This window comes from Phyllobates terribilis, unplaced genomic scaffold, assembly GCF_046119375.1.
Source record: "Phyllobates terribilis strain yellow unplaced genomic scaffold, ASM4611937v1 Scaffold_13__5_contigs__length_258822181, whole genome shotgun sequence".
In the NCBI taxonomy this organism is placed as follows: domain Eukaryota; kingdom Metazoa; phylum Chordata; class Amphibia; order Anura; family Dendrobatidae; genus Phyllobates; species Phyllobates terribilis.
The window spans coordinates 154,829,377-154,856,913 of NW_027362773.1; the positions used below are offsets into that span (position 1 = coordinate 154,829,377).

Below are 27,537 nucleotides of genomic sequence, written 5' to 3' on the forward strand. Positions count from 1 at the left end.
GCTGGGATTAGGAGGTAGCAGACTACTCTGTTGATCCTGGCCAGCTTCAAATCAGCGCTTACAAGCTATATGAGCACTTCGCATGTTCTGCTCTTTAGCAGCGGTGGTCGGTCTCCTAGGCAACGAGCTGTAAACAAAAGAAAAATGTTAATATCTCAAAAATGGCTCAAAATTTTATTGAGCAGTAAATTGTAAAATTTCTTATATTTACGAGCATCATCTGACCGTACCCATGTATGAAGCGGGAATAACCCCGTTAATTCAGCAGGAAGTTTGTGCTTTGAGAACTGATTATATAAAAAAAAAGATTTTCAGGTAACTGGTGCACATACAGTGACTTTTAAGGGGCAGTGACAGTGACCATTTTTTTTTTTCAGATGTGTCGTTACCTTGTGAGGCGCAAGAGACCCCAAAATATAATTTATTCCAAATGAACTACAAAATATCTATTTCTGCCGAGTCTCACTGCCAGCTACTGTCCTCTGTTATCAGCCACTAGGGCTTCAAACGATTCTTCATCAAGATGTGTCCTGATCTGCTGAGGCTGAACCAACTACCGATAATCAATCCCTAATCCAAAGATAACGTTATCAGACCCTGGCCCCCCATTTACATAGATAGCTGACGGCACACGCTGAAAGACGGGCAGATGTCTGCGGAAATTGGTGGTTCTGCAAGTGAAGACAGGACCTGATCCCAGTAATCACCATGGGTGTATGGGAGAAGATGGATTACGGCCCACAACGATTCAATAGTTCTGCCATTTTTTTCTGTGTTTTTTTTTGGGGGGGGGGGGGCACAATTTTTAACAGGCCTTTTTTTATCCAAACTGTCTAAAAGAAAAGTTGTCTTTGTTGCCCATAGCAACCAATCACAATGCAGATTTCATTTTACCAAAGCAGTTCACGGAATGAAAGCTGAACTCTGATTGGTTGCTATGGGCTGCCATGACACTTCTTTTTTTTCCTTTCTTTTAGACTGGCCATAGCAACCAATCAAAGCGCAGCTTTCATTTTTCCGAAGCAGTTTAAGACATGAAAACTGAGCTCTGATTGGTTGCTATGGGCAACAAATACAGATTTACCTTTTAGACAGTTTTGATAAACAAGGCCCGGTGTGTTTTAGTACCAGTATTTTTTTTATCATTAGAAGTCTTGTGATTTTAAGATTCCTCTTAGATGATCCTCACGTGATTTGTAATGTCAAAAAACACAACAAAATAAAACGCAACACACGGCAACATATGAATTTTTAATGGCATAGCCCTAGGAAAGGGGATATTTTCCTGATCTCTGCAGGGTTCATACTGTTCAGATCCTCCCCACACCAGTAACCTACAGAATGGAGCCCTGCAAAATGTGTGCCAGTTTCCTAAAAACCCTTGGTGGTGGCCATCCGAATTATTTATTTTTTTATTTTTGATTGCCTTAAAAAACCTTTGTGTGAACATAGTCTAAGGCCGGATTCAGACGGAGGTATTTCACGGTCTGTATACGTATGGCTCTCAACCGTCCCGGATTCAGCGGGACCGTCCCGGATTCAGTGGGACTGTCCCGATTTGAGGTCTCAGTCCCGCCATCCTGGCACATAAGGGCTTTATACCTATAAAACTACTAAATACAATAAAAAGCAATTACAAAAATTACTTTTTTTTTTCTTTTTTGAGTCTCCCTGATATTCAAACCCACAACCTTCAACATTACAAGCAGGAGATAAAGCAATAGAGATACAGTCTCTAGTGCTGTCACAGTCAGAATTTTGTATACTTGATCTGTATTGCAGACTGTGACTCCACAGGCAGATTATACTGATAGAAATACACTGCTGTGTACAATGCATGTCCCCATATTTTAGAGAATAAAGAGATTTTTTTTGCTTCCTATAAATTACTAAAAAATAATGAAAAAAATTACAATAATGTCATTTTTAATGTGTTTTTTTTTTAAATAATGAACATCACAAATCAGAAAATAACATGGACATATTTGGTGTTCCTGTAATCGTAATGATCCCCACAACGCAGCGATCAGATTATTTACAGAGATCGGTAAATGGCGTAAAAAAACTGGCGTGATTGATTTTTTTTCTCTATTAAACCCATAAAAAAATATAATAAAAATGAAATGCTGAGGCCATGTTCACACATAGCGTAAGTGCTGCGTTTTTTTCTACTGTACATTTCTGCAGGTGTCTTCACCGCACGACGCAATACAATCTTCTCTGATTATTGCGCGTTTGCTGCGTTTCTTTTATGAGTTTTCCACATTATTTGATGCGCTTTTGGTGCAGATGTGAAGCCGCATTTTTAACGCTTTTTTAATACTACAGAAAAGCTTTGATTCTGCGCTTAAAAATGCAAAGGTTTTTTTTTTCTTGTGTATTTTTCAAGCCACACATAGAAGTTTCTAGAGAAAAAAAAGCAACAAAACCACAGAGTTCAGCGACGTCTTTAGACGTAAAGGGGGTATGCAATTTTCATGAAATCACATCCACTTTGCTCGGAAATTTAGGCCGTGTTCACATGTAGCGTAAATGCTGCGTATTTTCTGATGCTTTTTTTTTTCCCCAGAAATTCAGCTATGCATCAAATATGGGGGAGAAGGCCTCAAAAAATGCAGCAAAGATGCAATAATCAGAGAAGATTGTTATTGTGTAGTTTAGTGCAGATCCTGCAGAAAACAAAAAAAAACCACAGTATTTCTGCTACGTGTGAACACGGCTTTACAAACACAAAAAAGCCAGATGTCATATAGTGAAGCTACATAAAGATGAGAAAGTTCTGGCGGCTCCGACTGTGAATGAGGGAACAAAAAATAATCCTCAGGTCCCAACAAGAGATGAGCAGGACGCACAGATGACGTCGCGCTGCCCTGGGTGATCAAAAGCCGCGGGGGACGCCGGATGGTTAGAGATTCACAACCTCCGGTCCAGCCGCCAGGTAGCGCTGATCTGGACGCTGGACCGGAGTCCCGTTAATCGATCCCCTCATCTCTAGTCCTAACTGTCCTGGATACAGCGGACAGTCACGAATTTAGGTCTACACCCTGCAGTCTTGGGCATCTGCTGAATGTCCCTCACTGCCAGCGCCCCTCTGACAACTCCTCCTGCCAGGGGAGAAAATAATGGTAAATGAGAGTGGAATGGGGTGTGGTGCAGAAAATCAGCAGATAAAAATCACACATTTTTAGTGTGTTTCCAAGGAGGAAAAGCATCAAAAACCCATGTAATTCGCACCTTAAGTATATAAAGTTTTGTCAAAGCCAAATACCAGGAAGTATCAAAAACAAAGCGTGAGGCACCAAACAAACACAATACACACAGTGTCAAAAACGCAATAAAAACACGTTAAACAAATGCACACAAAAAGGCAATGAAAAACCGCAGGTAACCTAATTTAAATAATAGGTGAAGAAATGGTGCAGGAATTCTGCAGCATCAAAAACTCACCAAAAGCTCATTGTGGGAACACTTAGGAAACACTTCTTTTTTTCACTGAGTTTTTGGAGGAGTCTTTCTTTTCCTAAAGTGTTTTGGAATAGGTTTTCCGCCTAAATCGTTCTTTGCAGCCTTCTGATTGGACAGTGCCTAGTTTGGTGTTGATTCAATCAGTATCTGCTTCAAAGAAGTGACATAAACTCATTTTTTTTTTCTTCTAGGCATTTTTCAAAACCTTTTCAGAAAAAAAACCCTCAAAAACTCCTTATTTGAACAGTAAAGTGGATTTCCTATAGAAATGAAGTAGAAAAGTTTTCCAATTAGTTTTGAGGAAGATTTTGTAAAGTATTCTCTAAAAAAAAAGCCTCATAAAAAAAACTCCCTGTGAACTTAGCCTCAGTGGAAAGTTAACATAGAGGTTTTTTTGAGGAATGTTTGGAGCAGAAACTCTCCAATATCCTCCTTAAAACTCTGGAGTTTCTGCAAAAAAAAACCTCAGCAAAAAGACTTGGTGGAAACACCCAAAGGATAGGTGCACACGGCTTTATGATGACAAAGGAACCGCTAAGTTTTCCAAAGCACAAATGTTTTTACATTTCTGTGAATTATGTTCATTTTTTGCAGTGCTTTCTCAGGCAGATTGAAAAAGATGTTGTGTGCATATATCCTCAGGATATGTGCACGCTGAGTTTCGTTTCCTGAATTTACGGAGCAGAAACTCTCCAATCAAAACTCCTGGTTTTTTGAACTTCTCGTGAATTTTAGAATTTCTTCTCTAAAAACTCGGCAAAAAAAATCAGTGTGAACACAACCTTAAGTTCTTATGTCTGTCTTTCTCTTGGCTCTTATGAGCACATCAAAGTTCAGCTTAAGAGGTCTGTCTGGTACTTTCATATTGATCATCCATAGGATAGGTCATCAATACCAGATCGGTGGCCATGACACCCGGTACTCCTGCCATTCGGCGGGGTGTGATGAATTGTGGAGCGGAACGGCATAGCTCTGTTAACTGTATAATGGCTGCAGTGGGGTACTGCAGATCCACCTCTATTCTTTTGATCAGGGGCAGATGTGCAGTACCCAGCCACTGCCACTATGCAGATGAAGGCGCTGTGCTGCGCAGAAATCAATGGGTTCTCCAGGTGATAAAATGACGTGCTGGGTCCTCCAAAAAATTTTTAAAATACTCGGTCCTCTACTATGGATAATAAAAGAGGATCCTGAGAAACAGAGAAACCCCGTTTACTAATCCAAAACTCCCTGCAGATGTGCACAGTATTCAGCATTTGCTGCAGATTTTTCTATGGCAAATACTTGAGCAGTGGCAGGAAAAATGCTGCACATCACTAAAAAAAGAGCGCTCATATTACTGCCCCTTCACCCGCTATCAGTGCCACCACAGTGATATTTAGCAGCACTGCGCCAATCTGATGACTGCGCGCTCCTAGACTGACATCTAGTGGCAGAAATTATGTAATACAGCACCAGATTCATGCATGCAGTGCAATGCCAGACCCAGGTAACAAACTCTGGCCGACGATCTGCAACATACTGGATCCACCACAAGTCAATAAGGTTTTGGAAACCCACTTCTCATATATCGTACTTCTTCCTTTTCGTTTTTTTCCTCCCCTTCTTCCAAGAGTTAGATATATTTTTTTATTCTTCCGTAGTCTTATATTTTTATTTTTGCATGACGATTGTAGTTTTGAATGACACCAGTTACTTTACCATAAAACGTACTGATAAAAAAAAAAAATCCAATAGTGAAAAAAAAAATGCATTTTATCCATTGTTTTTATTTTTGTGGGGGGAGGGGTGGATTCGCTTTCATTGTGCAATAAAACTGACCAGGGAACCTGATTCTCCGGGTTTGTATGATTACAGCGTTACCAAACCTGTGCATTTTTTTATTATCTTGCTGACTTTTGGAATTCATATATATAAATAAAAAATATATATTTTTTTTGTTGTTGTTTTTTTGAAGAGTTTACCCAAAGGGTTAAATTGCATTCTTTCATAGATTGGACTTTTACAGACCTGGCAGTAGTGCATGTTTGTTTGTTTTTTTTCACTGGATTATTTAACCTTTTATGTGTTTTTTCCTCTTTTTAATATGTTTATTAAACTTTTTTTTGTTACATTGCAGTTTATTTATTTGCCCCCTCCTAGCTAATTGCTTGCATTTCAGTATATAGTGTAAATGGTGGTTTGCTATGAAGCCTGTGCCTCCCCGCGGGCTGATGGGGGTTGGGAGTATTAGATCAATGCTAGAATGAAATCTTTACCAGGAGCGCAACATTTTTTTATTTCTTTATTTACTTATCAAACTGATATTTATTAGATTTTTTATGTTATAAATGTAAGGAATGTTTTTTGTGTTACATGTATTTTTTTTTTTATTTACAATGTTTTTCTCCTCATATCACAATCGTTATTAAAAATAAAAATGAGAAATCTCGCTATTTTCACATTGGCTATTGGAGCTTTTTATACTTGAACTTCCTCTTGTTTCAGGAAACAAAACACATGTACATTATCCACAAAGACCAGACGCTGACTCTTTCTTCTTTATATAAGTATCAAATGAGTGTGTGCAAAAGTGGAGAGGAGGTGAGCTGTGACACCACCTATTGTGAATGGTGGATCCTGTGTGATCTACTGTATATAGAGGTGTTATCAGTCATTGTACAGGAGGAGGAAGTGAGCTGTGACATCACCTATTGTGAATGGTGGATCCTGTGTGATCTACTGAATATAGAGGTGTTATCAGTCATTGTACAGGAGGAGGAGGTGAGCTGTGACATCACCTATTGTGAATGGTGGATCCTGTGCTATCTACTGTATATAGAGGTGTTATCAGTCATTGTACAGGAGGAAGAGGTGAGCTGTGATATCACCTATTGTGAATGGTGGATCCTGTGTTATCAGTCATTGTACAGGAGGAAGAGGTGAGCTGTGATATCACCTATTGTGAATGGTGGATCCTGTGTTATCTACTGTATATAGAGGTGTTATCAGTCATTGTACAGGAGGAAGAGGTGAGCTGTGATATCACCTATTGTGAATGGTGGATCCTGTGTTATTTACTGTATATAGAGGTGTTATCAGTCATTGTACAGGAGGAGGTGAGCTGTGATATCACCTATTGTGAATGGTGGATCCTGTGTTATCTACTGTATATAGAGGTGTTATCAGTCATTGTACAGGAGGAGGTGAGCTGTGATATCACCTATTGTGAATGGTGGATCCTGTGTTATCTACTGTATATAGAGGTGTTATCAGTCATTGTACAGGAGGAAGAGGTGAGCTGTGATATCACCTATTGTGAATGGTGGATCCTGTGTTATCTACTGTATATAGAGGTGTTATCAGTCATTGTACAGGAGGAGGAGGTGAGCTGTGACCTCACCTATTGTGAATGGTGGATCCTGTGTTATCTACTGTATATAGAGGTGTTATCAGTCATTGTACAGGAGGAAGAGGTGAGCTGTGATATCACCTATTGTGAATGGTGGATCCTGTGTTATCTACTGTATATAGAGGTGTTATCAGTCATTATACAGGAGGAGGAGGTGAGCTGTGATATCACCTATTGTGAATGGTGGATCCTGTGTTATCTACTGTATATAGAGGTGTTATCAGTCATTGTACAGGAGGAGGAGGTGAGCTGTGACATCATCTATTGTGAATGGTGGATCCTGTGTTATCTACTGTATATAGAGGTGTTATCAGTAATTGTACAGGAGGAGGAGGTGAGCTGTGACATCACCTATTGTGAATGGTGGATCCTGTGTTATCTACTGTATATAGAGGTGTTATCAGTCATTGTACAGGAGGAAGAGGTGAGCTGTGATATCACCTATTGTGAATGGTGGATCCTGTGTTATCTACTGTATATAGAGGTGTTATCAGTAATTGTACAGGAGGAGGAGGTGAGCTGTGACATCACCTATTGTGAATGGTGGATCCTGTGTTATCTACTGTATATAGAGGTGTTATCAGTCATTGTACAGGAGGAGGAGGAGAGCTGTGACATCACCTATTGTGAATGGTGGATCCTGTGTTATCTACTGTATATAAAGGTGTTATCTGTCATTGTACAGGAGGAGGTAAGCTGTGACATCACCTATTGTGAATGGTGGGTCCTGTGTTATCTACTGTATATAGAGGTGTTATCAGTCATTGTACAGGAGGAGGAGGAGAGCTGTGACATCACCTATTGTGAATGGTGGATCCTGTGTTATCTACTGTACATAGAGGTGTTATCAGACATTGTACAGGAGGAAGAGGTGAGCTGTGACATCACCTATTGTGAATGGTGGGTCCTGTGTTATCTACTGTATATAGAGGTGTTATCAGTCATTGTACAGGAGGAGGAGGAGAGCTGTGACATCACCTATTGTGAATGGTGGATCCTGTGTTATCTACTGTATATAAAGGTGTTATCTGTCATTGTACAGGAGGAGGAGGTGAGCTGTGACATCACCTATTGTGAATGGTGGGTCCTGTGTTATCTACTGTATATAGAGGTGTTATCAGTCATTGTACAGGAGGAGGAGGAGAGCTGTGACATCACCTATTGTGAATGGTGGATCCTGTGTTATCTACTGTACATAGAGGTGTTATCATTCATTGTACAGGAAGAGGTGAGCTGTGATATCACCTATTGTGAATGGTGGATCCTGTGTTATCTACTGTATATAAAGGTGTTATCTGTCATTGTACAGGAGGAGGAGGTGAGCTGTGACATCACCTATTGTGAATGGTGGGTCCTGTGTTATCTACTGTATATAGAGGTGTTATCAGTCATTGTACAGGAGGAGGAGGAGAGCTGTGACATCACCTATTGTGAATGGTGGATCCTGTGTTATCTACTGTACATAGAGGTGTTATCAGTCATTGTACAGGAGGAGGAGGTGAGCTGTGACATCACCTATTGTGAATGGTGGGTCCTGTGTTATCTACTGTATATAGAGGTGTTATCAGTCATTGTACAGGAGGAGGAGGAGAGCTGTGACATCACCTATTGTGAATGGTGGATCCTGTGTTATCTACTGTATATAAAGGTGTTATCTGTCATTGTACAGGAGGAGGAGGTGAGCTGTGACATCACCTATTGTGAATGGTGGGTCCTGTGTTATCTACTGTATATAGAGGTGTTATCAGTCATTGTACAGGAGGAGGAGGAGAGCTGTGACATCACCTATTGTGAATGGTGGATCCTGTGTTATCTACTGTACATAGAGGTGTTATCATTCATTGCAGGGGCGGAACTACCGCCCGTGCAGCCGGTTCATTGAACGGGGGCCCCGAGGGAGAGGGGGCCCCTCCAGCCTCCAGCAGGGCCGCCATCAGGGCATGACTGCCCTGACTCCAGTATGGGGCCCGGCCGGTAGGGGCCCCCTCGGGGGCCCCCCTCTTGTGCGTCTCTCTCCTCATGGGGCCCCCGGCCCCATGCTATGCGCCGGGTCCGGGACATTTCAGCGCTGAGCTGCGCTGTTGCAGCAGTGCCTTCATGATTCCCCTGACTTCCGGTCATGTGACGGTGCCGTCACATGGCCGGAAGTCAGGAGAACCTGCTGTCAGCGATTTGGACGAGCGCCAGGATTCTGCAGGGATCGCATGGGGGTAAGTATAACAAGTTTTATTTTTTTTTAAATACAATTAACTAGGAGTGGAGAGATGGGAGATGCACATGTGTGTGTGTGTGGGGGGGAGATGGGAGATGCACGTGTGTGGGGGGGGAGATGGGAGATGCACATGTGTGTGTGTGGGGGGGGATGGGAGATGCACATGTGTGTGGGGGGAGATGGGAGATGCACATGTGTGTGTGTGGGGGGGGAGATGGGAGATGCACATGTGTGTGGGGGGGGAGATGGGAGATGCACATGTGTGTGTGGGGGGGGGATGGGAGATGCACATGTGTGTGGGGGGGAGATGGGAGATGCACATGTGTGTGTGTGGGGGGGGAGATGGGAGATGCACATGTGTGTGGGGGGGGGAGATGGGAGATGCACATGTGTGGGGGGGGAGATGGGAGATGCACATGTGTGTGGGGGGGGGATGGGAGATGCACATGTGTGTGGGGGGGGGATGGGAGATGCACATGTGTGTGGGGGGGGAGATGGGAGATGCACATGTGTGTGGGGGGGAGATGGGAGATGCACATGTGTGGGGGGGGATGGGAGATGCACATGTGTGTGGGGGGGAGATGGGAGATGCACATGTGTGGGGGGGGGAGATGGGAGATGCACATGTGTGGGGGGGAGATGGGAGATGCACATGTGTGGGGGGGGAGATGGGAGATGCACATGTGGGGGGGGATGAGAGAGGTGCACATGTGGTGGAGGGGGATGAGAGAGGTGCACATGTGGTGGAGGGGGATGAGAGAGGGGTACATGTGGGGGAGGGGGATGAGAGAGGGGCACATGTGGGGGAGGGGGACGAGAGGGGCACATGTGGGGGAGGGGGGTGAGAGAGGGGCACATGTGGGGGAGGGGGTGAGAGATGTGCACATGGGGGGGGATGAGAGCTGCACATGGGGGGGTTTGAGAGCTGCACATGGGGGAATTGGGAGTAGGGGGATAATGAGCTGCACATAACGAATGTGGGGTGGGGGAGAGTAAATGATAAATGATGATGGGGTGGGGAGAGCACGGACATGATATAATGAATTGGGGCAGGGGGTGCATGTAAATATTGAATGGGGGGAGCAGGAAGTATAGAGTAGGGGGCGTTGCGGATGCAGGAGTGTGACTGGTAACAAATTGGCGGAAAGAGTAGAGGTTCTAATTAAATTATATATTAAGTGCCTATTTACAGTTAATGGGGGCACAGTGGTGGATTACAATTTATATTTGGAATGGTAGGTTGCATAATAACTAACCATATATTGATGGTGGATGCACGTCTGTATTCAGCTGCGTAATGTAGAAGTTGAGGAATGTGCTCTAGATAACTGTGTTATTTTATGCAGAGACGAGTCCTGGCTGGAAGACGTGATGGCGGTCTGTGCTGGATGAAGGAGAAAAGCGAAGATGAAGGACTTCACCTAGAGACGTCACCAGTGAGTCAGTCTATTACATATACACTGTGTATAATGTCACTGGTGATCACTGTATTACCTGTACACTGACACTATATACAGAGCTCCTGTGTATAATGTCACTGGTGATCACTGTATTACCTGTACACTGACACTATATACAGAGCTCCTGTGTATAATTTCACTGGTGATCACTGTATTACCTGTACACTGACACTATATACAGAGCTCCTGTGTATAATGTCACTGGTGATCCCTGTATTACCTGTACACTGACACTATATACAGAGCTCCTGTGTATAATGTCACTGATGATCACTGTATTACCTGTACACTATATACAGAGCTCCTGTGTATAATGTCACTGGTGATCACTGTATTACCTGTACACTGACACTATATACAGAGCTCCTGTGTATAATTTCACTGGTGATCACTAGATTACCTGGACACTTACGTTATACATACCATGTATAGAGCTCCCGTGTATAATGACACTTATGGTAATATTAGTAATGTGGTGGTAATATTAGTAATGTAGTGGTAATATGTGGTCTGGTCATGGTGTGGCAGTTTTTCTCCCTTCTGTGTGGTATTATTCGGTCACTATGTTGTGGTAATATGTGGTCTGGTCATGGTGTGGCGGTATTCCCTGTATGTGGTATTATTGGTCATTTAAAAAAAAAATGTATATGACACATTCCCTTAAAGAAAACTAAATAAAATTATATCTAAAAAGAGTATTGGATATTTTAAGAAAATTTTAATAGGTTAGAGTAGGGCCCGCCCAGAAGAGTCTACCTTATCGTGGTGGCGGCTTTAAAAATCTTTTGGCCAAAACAAAAGCTGATGGCTATGTATGTGGCGCCGTCACATGGCCGAACGTCAGGAGAACCTGGTGGCAGCGACGTGGACGAGCGCCAGGATTCTGCAGGGATCGCATGGGGGTAAGTATAACAAGTTTTATTTTTTTTAAATACAATTAATTAACTAGGAGTGGGGGGAATGGGAGATGCACGGGGGGATGAGAGATGCACATGGGGGGGGTGAGAGATGCACATGGGGGGGGTGAGAGATGCACATGGGGGGGTGAGAGATGCACATGGGGGGGTGAGAGATGCACATGGGGGGTGAGAGATGCACGGGGGGTGAGAGCTGCACATGGGTGGGATGAGAGCTGCACATGGGTGGGATGAGAGCTGCACATGGGGGGGTGAGAGATGCACATGGGGGGTTATGTTTACATAACTTTGTTGCCTTATGAAGGGCAGGGGGGGCCCCCCAAAATTTCTTGCACAGGGGCCCACTACAGTCTGTGTCCGCCCCTGATTCATTGTACAGGAAGAGGTGAGCTGTGATATCACCTATTGTGAATGATGGATCCTGTGTTATCTGCTGTATATAGAGGTGTTATCAGTCATTGTACAGGAGGAGGGGGAGGAGAGCTGTGACATCTATTGTGAATGATGGATCCTGTGCTGTGTATAGAGGTGTTACCAGTCATTGTTATTCGGCCTCTGATGATAATGAACCTGCTGAACACTCTTCCTCAGAGCACAGCACAGAGTCTACATTAGCCTCAGTGGCCGGTGTGAAAACTGATTACTGGACTTTTTCTTTTTATTATACCACAAACATCCATTGGAGGGGTTAAACAGCAGTGATGGTCGCCCCTTCATACACTGCACCGAGGAATACCGGCAGGTGATGGCGCTGACAGCGGCGGAGTGACGGCAGAAAAGCGGAGAATCCCCGGCGCCGTCTCCTCCGCATTATCAAGCTCTCCTGGGTTGGGGCGTGTCCCTGTAGTGTAGGGGCGTGTCTAGTAATCATAAGGGGCGGGGATTAATCTGACAGTAGGATTACAAATGATGGGGCGTGGCCTTACTTGGTAAAGTCGTGGTCTGACATTGAAAAGGGGCGGAGTTACGTGTCGCCCTTCTCGTTTGGACTCGTGGGGAGGCGGGGTCACAGCTTGCAGTGGGCGGTCTCTATCAGGAGGAGGCGTGGCAGATGTTCATTTGTTGCATTTCACCTTATAGAAATCCAGGATGGGGTTTTCAAGGAGGCGTGGTCTGTCAATGACAGGGCGGAGCTTTCGCGCGCCTAATGCAGGATAGGGCGTGGTCTCGTGTTTACGTGGGCGGTGTCTGTCAATGGGAAGGGGAGGAGTCACGCCTGCTCAGCTGGTCGGCTCCAAGATGGCGGGGAGCACGGAGCTGAGTCTGGCGGAGCTGCCGTCCGACCCGCTGCTTCTGATCCTGTCGTACCTGGACTTCCGGGACCTGCTGAGGTATCTGTGGCGGCTGCTCCGCCGTGCGTCATCACTGACCGGACAGCGAATCCCTAAGGACGGCGGAGATCCCTGCACTTATTGCTGTGGATTTATTAATGTCGCCATGACGACGCCTTGTCCGTCACTGTATGCAGGGGGGTTCGCGTCTTTCCGTCACTGTATACGGGGGGCTCTCATATGTCCGTCACTGTATGCAGGGGGGCTCGCGTCTGTCCGTCACCGTGTACGCGGGGGGCTCTCATATGTCCGTCACTGTATGCAGGGGGGCTCGCGTCTGTCCGTCACCGTGTACGCGGGGGGCTCTCATATGTCCGTCACTGTATGCAGGGGGGCTCGCGTCTGTCCGTCACCGTGTACGCGGGGGGGGGCTCTCATATGTCCGTCACTGTATGCAGGGGGGCTCGCGTCTGTCCGTCACCGTGTACGCGGGGGGGGGCTCTCATATGTCTGTCACTGTATGCAGGGGGGCTCTCGTCTGTCCGTCACCGCGTACGCGGGGGGGGCTCTCGTCTGTCCGTCACGGCGTACGCGGGGGGGGGCTCGCATCTGTCCGTCAGTGTGTACGGGGGGGGGGCTCGTGTCTGTCCGTCAGTGTGTATGGGGGGGGGGCTCGCGTCTGTCCGTCACCGTGTACGCGGGGGGGGGGCTCGCGTCTGTCCGTCACCGTGTACGCGGGGGGGGGGCTCTCGTCTGTCCGTCACCGTGTACGCGGGGGGGGGCTCTTGTCTGTCCGTCACCGTGTACGCGGGGGGGGGCTCTTGTCTGTCCGTCACCGTGTACGCGGGGGGGGGGGGCTCTTGTCTGTCCGTCACCGTGTACGCGGGGGGGGGCTCTCGTCTGTCCGTCACCGTGTACGCGGGGGGGGGGGGGCTCTCGTCTGTCCGTCACCGTGTACGCGGGGGGGGGGGGCTCTCCTCTGTCCGTCACCGTGTACGCGGGGGGGCTCTCATCTGTCGTCACCGTGTACGGGGGGGGCAGCTCGCGTCTGTCCGTCAGTGTGTACGGGGGGGCTCGCGTCTGTCTGTCACCGTGTATGCGGGGGGGGGGCTCTCGTCTGTTCGTCACCGTGTACGCGGGGGGGGGGCTCTCGTCTGTTCGTCACCGTGTACGCGGGGGGGGGGGCTCTCGTCTGTCCGTCACCGTGTACGCGGGGGGGGGGGGCTCTCGTCTGTCCGTCACCGTGTACGGGGGGGGGGGGGGCAGCTCGCGTCTGTCCGTCAGTGTGTACGGGGGGGGGGCTCGCGTCTGTCTGGTTGGTGCTGCGGGATAATGATCGGAATGACAGCAACTCGTCCGTGGACAAAACGGGGTACGTGGGGGCAGTTTTATCATGACTGTGTGCACTTCACAAGTTGTTTATCTGCGGAACCACATACTACACCTCAGCTGCTGCGGCGCGTCGCGATAACCCTGCTCTGCCATCTTGTTGCAGATTTAATGCCCAGCTTGCAAAGAATAAAAGCTGTGAATTTTCCTATCGCAACTCCCCTCCCCCTACATGTCCAGGGCCTGACCATTTGATTCCGGACGTTGCCTGTGCACCTGGGTGGCGCTATTCTGGTAGATGGAGGCTCGCTCTCCCTCCTGATCTTTGCCTCTCGCTGTCGTTCTGCATCGTCTGTATTTGCACATGGAGCCGAGAGATAAGCCACCGTTATCAGAGCGGTCCCCCGCAGGGATCGGTATCTCTTGGGGACAGATCCTTGGAGCTGTAAACAGCCCCCCCCCCCTCCATTTGTCGGGCTCTTCGGTGGTTCCTGACGCTGTGGTATTATTGGGGGTGACGGTGCCCCCTCTCTGGGCTGACGTAGGGAGCCCCTCTGTGTTACCACCACCTATACGCCATGGTTAATATTGACTGTGGCACCTAGGGGGTTAAAACAGGAGGGGTTGGAGCAGATTGCAGGAGGCAGTGACCACCTGATCATGATGGATCTCTCCATTAATAATCTGATTGGGGTCCCTCCTTATTAACCCTGCGACTGCCGTTGGGTTTCCCCGTAATCATTTCCTATTTTTTTTTTTATATATTCTTACAGCTGCAGCCTCCTGAACAGAAGATTTAACCAACTGTGCAACCACGATCCCCTGTGGAAATGGCCGTGTCGGAGGTACTGGCTGGTGTCAGAGTAAGTGGGCACAGCAGCGGTTTTAAGGATTTGGGGGTTCAGCAAAAGGAGTCCACAGCGGACGACGTAAATCCTCAGGGAGATCCAGCGGCAAAATCCACCCGGAGTTACATGCAGATGTGTCACATATATGCCGCGGATTTAACGCCACGACATATCGGGTTCTGTTTTGCAGCTTTTTTTTTTATTTTTTTAAAGGGGTTGTCCACCTATGGGTCATAAATTTTTATATTTTTTTTATGCATGGATGTGGGTCTTAAAATAATTTTTGTAATTCGATTGCATTAAAGATTTGGCTTTTACAGGTTCTTTATTTCTCTTGACCTTAAACTTTGATGAAAGGAGCTCAGGAAAAGAAAAGTTTCAAACTCTCCTCTCAGACATCAGCAGGCGCTCACTGATGGATTCTCAGTTGACTCATTCTGCAGTGAGCAATAGACAAAGCAACATAGAGGCTGTTGCAGGGAAAATGAACAAAATGTTTAAAATAATGCAACTTCAAAAATCTTTTTTTTTTTCGCCACAAGTACATGCATTTAAATAAAAGAAGTCTCCCTTTAATGGCCGCATGGTGATCGCTAGTTCTCTGTACATCCATTAGTAAGAAAAGTGCTTTTAGCTGCTGTCCGTTGAGCGTGGCTGCTCCTTGTGCGAACGCAGCCCTAAAGGGGTTTACGAAATTGGGGGTGTTTTATTAAACTTTCCTGTTGCAGCTTTTATTTTATGAAGCGCCTCTGAAAAATTCAGATTATATTGATGTCCAATAAAGTCTAGTTTCTTCTTCCAGGGACAAGAAGGCGCAGAAGAACTGCAGCTGGAAGGCAACTTTTTTGGAATATTATAATGATTTGGGACGATATATGCATCATTACGCCAAGCTGAAGGCGGCCTGGGACACCCTGAAGGCCTATCTGGGAGAACACTGCCCCAGAATGATCAATTCCCTGAAAGGTATCGTATACAGGAGAAGTATTTGTTATATTATACCTCCCAGAGCTGCATTCATACTTCTGCTGGTCACTGCACACATGCACTGTGCTGAGGATGTTGCCGACTGTTGGGTACAAGCCCGATGCGCTCACTACATCCTGACAATGCAGCGCAGCAGAAAATGCTCCTTCCAGACTGATGTCATACTGCAGAATCGTGAATGCAGCTCTGGATTGGAGCAAATGGTAAAACAGGCTAGAAGCCAAGACAATCGGGCATTTAAGATAATCAATAGTCTGCACGGTTTGGGTTTTGTGACTGTTGCAGCCACGTTATATTGCTTCTATTTATGAGTGATGTTTGCACGGTCATTTTTGCAATGTTTGACGCTGTGACTAAATGTCACCTGAGCCTGATTCCGTTTCCCACGGCCTCCGCTCCCATCGTCTTCCTCGCAGACGGCGTGCAGGAGGAGGATCTTGACACCATCGAGGAAAGAATCGGCTCCAGACTTCCTGACGATTATCGCTGTTCTCTGCGGATTCACAACGGGCAGAAGCTCGTGGTACCCGGGTAAGAGCCGGCACCCGATGGCGCAGCTGCTGCTTTACTTCTTGCTGTCGTACGTCTCTTACCGTCATCTCCCCGCAGCTTGATGGGCAGCATGGCCTTATCCAACCACTACCGGTCTGAGGACTTGTTGGACGTAGACACGGCGGCGGGCGGCTACCAGCGCAGGATCGGCCTCAATCAGTGCCTTCCCATCACCTTCTGCATCCACACCGGCCTCAGTCAGTACTTGTCTCTGGCCGACACGGAGGGCAGGTGTCGCAATGAGATCTTCTATCAGTGTCCGGTAAGAGACTACAAGTCCCAGCTATGCCGCTATACCACTCCTGCCATATGTAACAACCTGCTGATGGTTTCCCTTTGGGGTTCATTCTTACTGCGTCCTACAATTTTGAGATCCATAAGCAATTCCCTATTATACTACCATTTGCGCAACTGACACGTCCATAGTACGGTGTGATCTCTGATTGCTCCAGCGTGTAAGTGGTTAATTCTAGGGTGTACAGACCATTGCATAACTGCCTATAGCGGGGGCACTGATTAATGATTGGCTGCCCCCTTTATTTCCCTATGGTCAGCCCCCTGTTTCCCCCTAAGGGAAATCAGAACCACTGATTTTTATGGGTGTTTATTTTTATTAAAAGGGGTCCCCGCAGCCCCCGTCTCCACTAATGGCTCATCAGGTGGTGGACGACAGCTCATTATCGGGGTCCGCAGTATACAGGACCAAGTTGTGTACCCTTTTAAATGAAGACCTTTTACATAATACAGGGCTGCCATCAATGTTCCGGGTTTTATTCCTTACCATGATATTTATTAGGACGCTTGTAATGAAAGATGTGAAATTCTGTTTTAGGACCAGACGACACATAATCCCGCAGCCCTGGACATGTTTATTACAGGTAGGATCTGCGACGGCCAGAAAAGGCCTTTAAATCCCATAAAAATATATATATATTAAAGGGGTTGTGCACTATTGGACTACCCCTTCTGAATATGCCCAATAAAATGTTTTAAAAAAATAAAAAAGAAAATTACCTTCTGGACCGGCCATGCTCCTGCAATGTGACCAGCAGCGATCCTATGACTTCCATTTGACACTGAATTGTGGAGGCTGCAGACAATCAGTGGCTGGTTGGTTGCAGCGCTCATGTGACATAAGCAATGTCACAAGATCGCCAGAGGTCACAGCACGACTAGCAGTCTCAGTCCAGGAGGATGTGGGGATATTCAATTTGTCTAATGGTAGATAACCCCTGGACCTGCTGATTTGGATCCGAGCATTGATTATGGGGATCTCTCAATGACATGTTGGCGAGAGAAAAGTCAGCAGGTGTGTTTCTTCTCCCTTGATCCTTTTGTTCCCAGGGGAGATGAATCACCACTGGAGACTGACTGCGATTTACTCCCTCATTGGGACGCTGCACGCTCCGCAGAAATGATCCCGCATGTGTGCGGAGGGGTCGGCATGAACCCTGTGATTTCGCGTTCTCACATCTGTTTCCTCTGCCGCAGGTACCTCTTTCACCCAGTGGTTTACGTCGTATGTGAATCATGTCGTCTCGAAGGACTATCCCATCATCCGGGACCAGATTTTCAGGTAACGCGGACTGAGTCCGTCACTATTGCGGGTCTTGTCTGGTTTCACTGTGTACCTAAGATTTTTCCTATATATAAATGTCAATCTCTCCGTTTGCTGTCGGTGAATAAATGCATTCTTTAAATCCAGATCATGTCCAGCTGACACAAGTGTGACCATACATGAAGCCTGTGGTCATTTTTTTTTTTTTTCCTCTACGGGCACCTTTTTTACAAAAACTGTGACGGCCGCTGTGAATACAGGCAGCGTTACACTTGATGCCGGTGCTAGGCTGGATGCGATTTATGACTTTTCAGCCCCCAAAAAAGGTGTCCATCCATTGACAGCAAGCCTGGAATACCAACAATGGTGCAGAATTAACATACAAAATTTTTAGAAAAGTTGCAGAACTATTTACTATTGTGATTGAGCTTTTTCCATACATGGATAGTCCAAACATTTGCTGCGGTCTGGAAATTGCATTGGTTCATTAAGCGAGGGACCATCCGGGTGGCGCTAGACTTAGACTTTAGAATATATCGTCGTTATTGCATGCTGGCGCGGCTGTGACTTAAGCAGAGCCGTACACATAATCCGTCCATTCCTCCTCTCGGACACAGTTGTCTCGCCTAGTAATTTGGGAGTCCAGGACCCCTGTTTAAAATAGAAAGGGGGTTGCAAAAAAATAGAACTACCGATCTATATACATGTGTGGAACATTACGTGGGTGTGGTGTAATCACGGCTGTCTATTATAGACTTCTGCCCTCTTAGTTTTACCTATTCCCCCGTTTTCGCTGCCAGGTACGAGCGGGAAAACGACTGCGTGGCCACTACTGACGACATCACCATATCCGTCTCCACGTCCTTCCTGCCTGAGCTCAGCTCCATCCACCCTCCACACTACTTCTTCACCTACAGAATACGGTGAGTACACAGAGCCGGTCTGTATATGGATGGTATATAGCCATTTTAACTCCTTAATGACCTATGACTGATAAAGGAGCGCAGTTTGCTCCACACAGGGCAGGTGCTTGCTGTGCTATACAGCTAGCACCTGCCTCTAACAGCAGCGACCAGAACTAGCTCCAATCGTTGCTATTTCAGTCCTGTCGATCACCTACGGCGGCATTTAAATGGTAAGAAAGGACGCAGGCGACCATTCATATTTGCCTGCAATACAAGTTCATTACCATAGCACCCCAGGGACCTGACAAAGGCCCCCCGTCACAGCTATCTTGGCGCTCGTAAGGTGGGGGTCATGGGAGATGGTTATTTGTACTGAAGAATTGCAGTATAATAGTATGAATGATCGCAGGGTCAAGTCTCCTGACAAGGACTAAAAAAAATGTAATTAAAAAATGGCCCAGAGCAAATTAAAAACAAAGTTCAGAATTTTTTTTTTAAAGCAGTAAGATAAAAGGAATCAAACTGTATAAATGTATTATCTCCGGTTATTGTTACCATGCAATAAACATAAAAATGCAATAACAAAAAAACGTAGTTGCTTGGGTCTTATCTGCACGGTGCAGCAAGACGTTTAAAAGGAAGTGATGGCGCATCTCGGGTGACTTTTATCTTTTTCTTTTTGTTGCTCCTTTTATTTCCCAGGATGGAGATGGCCAAGAATGCATTGCCAGAGAAAGCGTGCCAGCTGGATAGCCGCTACTGGAGAATCACTGATGCCAAAGGGAATGTGGAGGAGGTGCAGGGACCGGGCGTGGTGGGTGAGTGACGGTCATAGATGGATCCTACAGAGGATGCATCTGTTAGGGGGATGCTGGTCATGGACTCATAGGGGCTGTCCGGGCACAGGTATCATACAGGTGGGAGTCTGGCACCCCGTCCAGTCTGGAGTTTTCTCTTGCAGCGTAGTTTCTTGTTCTTTTTGAAAAGTGTTCAAGGTGTATAAATCCGGCAGACGCCAGAGTAAACGACCAGATCGGAGGGGTAAGACTCCCGCCGCCCCATCAATCTGAACAGGTCATCAATACTTGTGCCAGGACAACCCCTTTTAATCAGATTTTATGTGTATAACTTGTCTTAATGCAGAAACTGAGAAGCCATTGGGTTGTTGTATTTTCTAGTATCGTTTTATCTTAATTGACGCAGGTAAGTTGCACCATAATTAGGACCTCTCTACTGCCCCCCCGCCAATTGCTAAATTTAAAGGGATGCTCCCATCTCGGTAAGTATCGGCTGATTTCTGAGACCCTCTACAATCCCGAGAATGATGAGGCGGAGACTCTGATAGTTTTGGGGCTTCCAGACACTTGGGAACATACTGGTCTACAGGGAAACCTGAACACAGCACTGCCATATTTCTCAATATTGGAGGTCGGACCCCCAGCAATCCATAAGTGCACCCACGCTGCTCCGCTGAGAGTTGTGCTCCATCAGCTCACTTTTCTGAGACTTGAGCCTTGATATCAAACTCTACATTGACTTCATTGAGCTCTGGTGGAGGAGAAAAATGCAAAGCTCCACCATGACAAGCCTCCAAACTGTCAGATGATATCTGGGACACTACAGCGCTCTACACCATGTAGTTGCCGATCTCGGTACTGCTGCTCTAATCTGCAGTACTGAAAACAGCAACTACAGTGTACAAAGCTGTGCTGATCAGGGGGCTCAGACCCCCAATGACATATTGATGACCTTATCCTAAGGACTTCCTTAGCAAGTCTTCATTTTATTCTTTCAGGTGATTACCCCCAACTGAGGCCGGGGCGCGGATACGAGTACACTAGCTGCACGACTTTCTCTACAACCTCAGGGTATATGGAGGGGACGTATACATTTCACCGTATGGACAACAGAGGCGAGGTCTTTAATGTCACCATCCCCCGCTTTCACATGAAATGTCCTACATTTCGAGTGTCTACCATTTCTACAGTAAGTAGCAGCGAGACTGCAGATCATGCACCAATAAAGGCAAACGCCCCCTACTGTCTGTCTGGAGTTTGTGCCCCGGGAACAGTCTTATGTGGAACAGATGAGGGTCTTCCCCAAACTGTTCCCACAAAGCTGAAGCTACAATTGTCCACAATGTTTTGAACTGAAGATTAAGATTTCCCATCACTGGAGCTGAGGGTCCGCGGCCCCCCCCCCCTGATAACAGCCCATAGCGTCATCCTCCTCCACAATCTGTACAGCGGCACAATGCAGTCAGGGGGTAACATCCTCCTGGAATCACCAAACCCAGACTCCTCCATCAGACGCAGATAGAGAAGTGCGATCCATCACTGCACAGAACACGTCTCCTCCAGAGTCCAGTGGTGGCGGCTTTACACCACTCCATCCGACTCTCTGCATTGTGCTTGGTGATATACGGCTGCAGGCAGCTGCTCGGCCATGAAGCTCCCGGCGGGGGCGCAGTGCTTGTCCTAATATCAGAGGAGAAGTAGAAAATGAGGCCACTGGAAAACTGTCTAAATACAATTGTGTATTGGAATCCAGTCTCCAGCATGAAATCCAAAAAGATAATTTGTCAGTTCTTCAGTACAAAAAGTGAAACTCATTATATAGTCATTCCACACAGAGAGATCTATTATATAGAGTCATTACACACAGAGGGATCTATTATATAGAGTCATTACACGCAGAGGGATCTATTATATAGAGTCATTACACGCAGAGGGATCTATTATATAGAGTCATTACACACAGAGGGATCTATTATATAGAGTCATTACAGACAGAGCGATCTATTATATAGAGTCATTACACACAGAGGGATCTATTATATAGAGTCATAACACACAGAGGGATCTATTATATAGAGTCATTACACACAGAGGGGTCTATTTCACATGTTTATTTCTGTTAATGTTGATGATTATGGCTTACAGCCAATGAAAACACAAAAGTTATTATCACAGTAAATTAGAATACTTATAAAAACCGCTTGAAAAATTATTTTAAAATCTGAAATGTCTGTTCAGTAAATGCCTCAATACTTGGTCGGGCTCCTTGTGCATCAATTACTGCATCAATGCAGCAATGTGGCATGGAGGGATCAGCCTGTGGCACTGCTGAGGTGTTATGGAAGCCCAGGTGGCTTTGATAGCCGCCTTCAGCTCGTCTGCATTGTTGGGTCTGGGGTCTCTCATCTTCCTCTTGACAATACCCCATAGACTCTCTATAATAGATCCTCTATGGGGTTAAGGTCAGGCGAGTTTGCTGCCAACCAAGTACAGTGATACTGTTGTGTGTAAACCAGGTATTGGTACTTTTGACAGTGTGGACAGGGGCCAAGTCCGGCTGGAGAATGACATTTCCATCTCCATAAAGCTTGTCGACAGAGGGAAGCATGAAGTGCTGTAAAATGTCCTGGTAGATGGCTGCGCTGACTTTAGTCTTGATAAAACACAGTGGACCTACACCAGCAGATGACATGGCCCCCCAAACCATCACTGATTGTGGAGACTTCACAGTAGACCTCCAGCAGCTTGGATTGTGGCCTCTCCACTCTTCCTCCAGACTCTGGGATCTTGTGGAGCGTCAATGATTGCCTTCTGGACATCTGTCAAGTCAGCAGTCTTCCCCATGATTGTGGAGCCTACTGAAACAGACTAAGGGACCTTTTTAAACGCTTAGGAAGCCTTTGCTCGTGTTTTTTGTTAATCTAATTTACTGAGATAATGACTTTAGTGTTTTCATTGGCTGTAAGCCATAATCAGCATTAACAGAAATAAACACTTGAAATAGATCCCTCTGTGTGTAATGACTCTATATAATAGATCCCTCTGTGTGTAATGACTCTATATAATAGATCCCTCTGTGTGTAATGACTCTATATAATAGATCCCTCTGTGTGTAATGACTCTATATAATAGATCCCTCTGTGTGTAATGACTCTATATAATAGATCCCTCTGTGTGTAATGACTCTATATAATAGATCCCTCTGTGTGTAATGACTCTATATAATAGATCCCTCTGTGTGTAATGACTCTATATAATAGATCCCTCTGTGTGTAATGACTCTATATAATAGATCCCTCTGTGTGTAATGACTCTATATAATAGATCCCTCTGTGTGTAATGACTCTATATAATAGATCCCTCTGTGTGTAATGACTCTATATAATAGATCCCTCTGTGTGTAATGACTCTATATAATAGATCCCTCTGTGTGTAATGACTCTATATAATAGATCCCTCTGTGTGTAATGGCTCTATATAATAGATCCCTCTGTGTGTAATGACTCTATATAATAGATCCCTCTGTGTGTAATGACTCTATATAATAGATCACTCTGTGTGTAATGGCTCTATATAATAGATCCCTCTGTGTGTAATGACTCTATATAATAGATCCCTCTGTGTGTAATAACTCTATATAATAGATCGCTCTGTGTGTGATGACTCTATATAATAGATCCCTCTGTGTGTAACGACTCTATATAATAGATCCCTGTGTGTAATGACTCTATATAATAGATCCCTGTGTGTAATGACTCTATATAATAGATCCCTCTGTGTGTAATGACTCTATATAATAGATCCCTCTGTGTGTAATGACTCTATAATATATATGTTTCACTTTTTGTATTGAAGAACTGAAATAAATTAGCTTTTTGATGATATTCTAATTTAGCGAGAAGCACCTGTACCTCCGGGATGAGGGGAACCTGGGGAGGGTGGTGTGACAACAAGGTTGGCTGTTATACGTTGGTGGGGGAAAGAGGGGAATGGGGCCAGACGAGAAACCGGAATTCGATGATTAAAATGAGTTTCTCAGGAGTTTCCTCACGTTTAGTGTGAACAGACCCCTGAAATTCACTCTCTGCCTCCTTAGTGTTTAACCATTTGTGGTGCACTGTAGATGAGTTTCTGCTCTTCTCCTGATGGGGGCAGCACCTGACGAGTGTTTTGTGTTTCTCTTGTGCAGGAGGAGAGCTGCAATGATTGTTTTCTACATGACGACGACTCCACAGACACAGATGATTACGAGGAGAGAAGGCGAGTACTGAACATGCCCCATCCTCCGGCCCGGTGCACCCGTTACAACACCTGAGAGGCGCCGACTACCTGCAGCCGGTGGAGCCGTCCGGCCGGGATCCTGTTTTGTTCCTTTCTTTTCCTCTGCTTGCGGCGTCTCTACTCTCTGATGTCCCGTTTGCGTATTCTCTCGTGTCATTTACTACGGAGGGAGATCGGTGCGGACATCACAAGACTTCATCGCTCGGCTGAGTCCTGGTCTGGGGGTCCCGGCTGCGGACCCTCCATTATTTTTCTAATTTATGTACAAATCTTATTCTAACAACAGAGCTGCGGATATTCAGCTGCAAGAGACAAAGCAATGAACATTTTCGCTTTTCTAAGACTTTTAATTTTGGGGGATTTATCTTGTGCGCAGAACGCTTGGCGATGAAGATGATGATCGGACATACATTTTATATATATATGCATCAGGTGGTTTCATGCAGACCTTGCCAATAATCTTTAAGGAGATGTCCATCAAAGGCAACCCCCCATTCAAATGTAGCCAGAGATCTGCTGGTATTGCCAGGGAAATCTGCCAGCATCTACACGGTGGGATACCACAATAGTGAGACCCCCCCCACTGTGAATGTATCCTGTGGTGGTCCTGAGCATGCAAACACTATAATCTATAGGTTCTTCAAAATGCCCATTCACTAAAAGTTTAACCAGGATTAAAAAAAATAACATGGCTGTCTTTTGCCACAGACGGCACCACCCCTCTCTGCAGGTTGTACGCGGTATTGCAGCTTAGCTCCATTCTCTTCAATAGAGCCGGGCTGTAGACGGGTGAATGGTACTGTTTGTGGAAGACGGCACCATCTTCTTTTTTTTTTTTTTTCTTTTTTTTTTTTTTTATTCTGGACAACCCCTTTAATTAAATATGTTTGTGGGGCAGCTGGGTGACTACTTTTTCTATAAACTTGGGAAAACAGAAATGCAGCAGTATTTAAAATCCTGCACCGCGGGGAAATTTAATCTGCAGATTTTCTGCTTCGAGGAATCTGATGTGAATCAGCCCCACTTGGACTTATCCTTAATTCTTAGGGAAAAGTCGCCCGGCCATATAACTAGGAGGAAGATCGCAACGCAGTGCTCTCCTCAGCCGGCCAGTCCAGGCATTGAGATTTTCGTCCAAGTTATACGACAGTCTGACTCTTTCCATATAGTATCAGCTTTTTATGCAAACAGCGCCACCCCTGTTTAAAGGTTGCTTCTTGGTATTGCACCCTTCCGTATTCGCGTAATTGGGGCAGGGGTGACCGAGGGTGGCGCTGTTTCTGGAAGAAGGCAGCCATGTTTTTCTAATCCTCTACAGTCTATCAGCTGTTTGAGCTTTTGCAATGAGCCCACGGTGTCTGCCGTCGCTGGTGTGCGAAGACCTGACTGCAGCGCAAACACTTTCCTCCCTATTGTTGGTAATCATGTCTTGGATCAGTTCGTGCAGCTTCCGTCAGGTCAGACCCGCTTACAGAAACGCTTTTGGGTTTGTTTTTCCTCTTCTGCATAATTTATATAATTTTACTTTTATGATACGTACGGCATAAGAATTTTTGGTAAATGAAAAAAATAAACTTTTGGGGTTATGAAATGTGGTGTCAGTGTGAACTGTGCTGAGGGTCTAATGGGGACAGTGAAATGTTTCCTAAAAGATGCTTAAGTGTCATCGCCCATACGTTGCAATGGTTCAGGGTCACCGGCGGAAGCTTCTGTCTTCTGCTCCTTATACAATGTGCGGCCGGGGTCTATCGCTCATGCTCAATTGTTTCCGTCTACAGACAGATCACTCGGTCTCCATTGTGGTCTATAGAACGGATCCTATTACAAAGTTGTGCTGGTTGATCCCGGCGCTGCAAAGATTGTCATTCTGCCTTATACAGCTACGTCAGGAGCCACTTTCACCCTGGCGGCACAAGACTGCTGCCGATATGAACTGTCAGTCATGCAGGAGCGGCCGCTTGGGATAGTTAGGAATAACTCTTAAAACAAATGTGAAGATGCAGAATTTAGTGTGCGCTTAGTGTGCGCTTAGTGTGCGCTTAGTGTGCGCTTAGTGTGCGCTTAGTGTGCGCTTAGTGACTGGGGCTGGGCTGAATCCAATGCAGCCAGAGATCGCTGAGAGAACAGTCGTGGATGAATCTCGTGATCGCTGCCACATGCATCCAATGGATCCAGATACTGTGGATATCAAGTGATTACATAGCCTATATATGGGTTTGTTGTTTTATTTTTTTTAAAAGCGGCTCTCTAGTTTAGAAAACAATACTTTGCAAAATGAGTTAAAGGGATTGTCTGCAGATGGACAACTATTGTCACCCCCACGTAAAAAAAAAAAAGAAAAATGAACTGTCCCCTTGGACCATTTTTAGTGATGTTGGTGCCATCTCTAGTTGTGTGACATAACAATGAGTAGCTGCTGATGGGCTGCAGCGGTCACATGACAAAATGTCACATGACCACTGGGAGAAGTAATGCCATTCCAGAAGATGAATGTGTTTTTTTTTTTTTTTTTTTTATTAAACAGGGAGCTGTATAATTTAAGGAGGAGTTGTCTATAAATCTTTTTAATAGAAGGGAAACAATATAATCCATTAAAGGGTTTGTGACATGTTCTGTCTGCAGGAGCGCCTGCCTCCTCTCCCCCCACCCCCCCTTCTGCAGGAGCACCCACCTCCTCTCCCCCCACCCCCCCTTCTGCAGGAGCACCCGCCTCCTCTCCCCCCACCCCCCCTTCTGCAGGAGCACCTGGTTCCCCCCTGTCCTGCAGGAGCACCCAGCTCCCCATCTGCGGGAGCGTCCGGCTCTCCCCCGTCTGCAGGAGCGCCCGGGCGATATCAGAACTGCTCTATAGAAAGCTTGTAAGCATTGTGCTCCTTGCCTAGGAGACCTGCCACCGCTGATCGTCTGCAGCCCTCCTCACTGTCACTCACTATGCGAGATGAAGTCTGGATTGCACAAGGCCTGGCCTCAGCTTACTGAGTGTGTGCTCACCCCAAATGTTCTTACCCCTCTATCCTGGTGCAATGTAATCTGACACGTTCTGCTGCTGCTGCTGCATCGGGCACAATGTGGTAGAGCAAAGGCTTCATCATGGAAATATAACACCGCGTTACCCTTCAGGCTGAATTCACACGCGCCTTTTTCATTGCAGTCGGGCACTGAAGTCAACTGGAAATTGCTACATGGCTCCAAACACTAAAAATGTCTTTCCTTTGCATTTTTATGCTCAATTCCAGCTTTTTCTATACTAAAGAAAAATAATTGCTCCAATTTTTCAATAATCAGAGCAGATAGCATATGTCAGTGCAGACACCGACAGAGCAAAAAAAATGCGGATTTGCACATGTGAACGTGGCCTTAGGAGCCTCTATTCAGCCCACTGGGCTTTGATCAATTTTCCCAACGTCACGCTGCCCACTGTACAAATTTTGCTCATGTGTACTGCCGCTCGCCTCCCCGGGCATCCGCAGTGAAGGTGGGTTCACGTCTGCGCATGCTTAGAAAGCTGCAGTGAGGGACAGGCTTCCCACCATGAACTAAACAAGTGGTGGTCCTCCATACGTA

The 27,537-nt window shown here is 46.0% G+C and overlaps 1 protein-coding gene across 1 annotated transcript; it reads left to right on the top strand.

Annotated features, from left to right (window-relative positions):
• The first annotated feature begins 12,604 nt into the window (after window positions 1-12,604).
• On the top strand, window positions 12,605-25,564 carry FBXO3 (F-box protein 3). Its single transcript, XM_073658786.1, has 11 exons — window positions 12,605-12,776; window positions 14,819-14,908; window positions 15,696-15,859; window positions 16,297-16,411; window positions 16,490-16,694; window positions 17,265-17,310; window positions 17,924-18,008; window positions 18,791-18,913; window positions 19,598-19,713; window positions 20,691-20,881; window positions 23,882-25,564. The coding sequence occupies exons 1-11, from the start codon at window positions 12,640-12,642 to the stop codon at window positions 24,005-24,007; spliced, it is 1,398 nt and encodes a 465-aa protein (XP_073514887.1). The 5' UTR covers window positions 12,605-12,639; the 3' UTR covers window positions 24,008-25,564.
• Window positions 25,565-27,537: the final 1,973 nt, after the last annotated feature.

Bases quoted from the DNA above. Each gene is read 5' to 3' on its own strand.
- FBXO3 (XM_073658786.1), top strand. From the start codon at position 12,640: ATGGGAAGGGGAGGAGTCACGCCTGCTCAGCTGGTCGGCTCCAAGATG. The intron at 15,860-16,296 runs GTATCGTATACA...TCTTCCTCGCAG, and splicing joins AATGATCAATTCCCTGAAAG to ACGGCGTGCAGGAGGAGGAT. The intron at 18,914-19,597 runs GTGAGTACACAG...TTTATTTCCCAG, and splicing joins TTCTTCACCTACAGAATACG to GATGGAGATGGCCAAGAATG.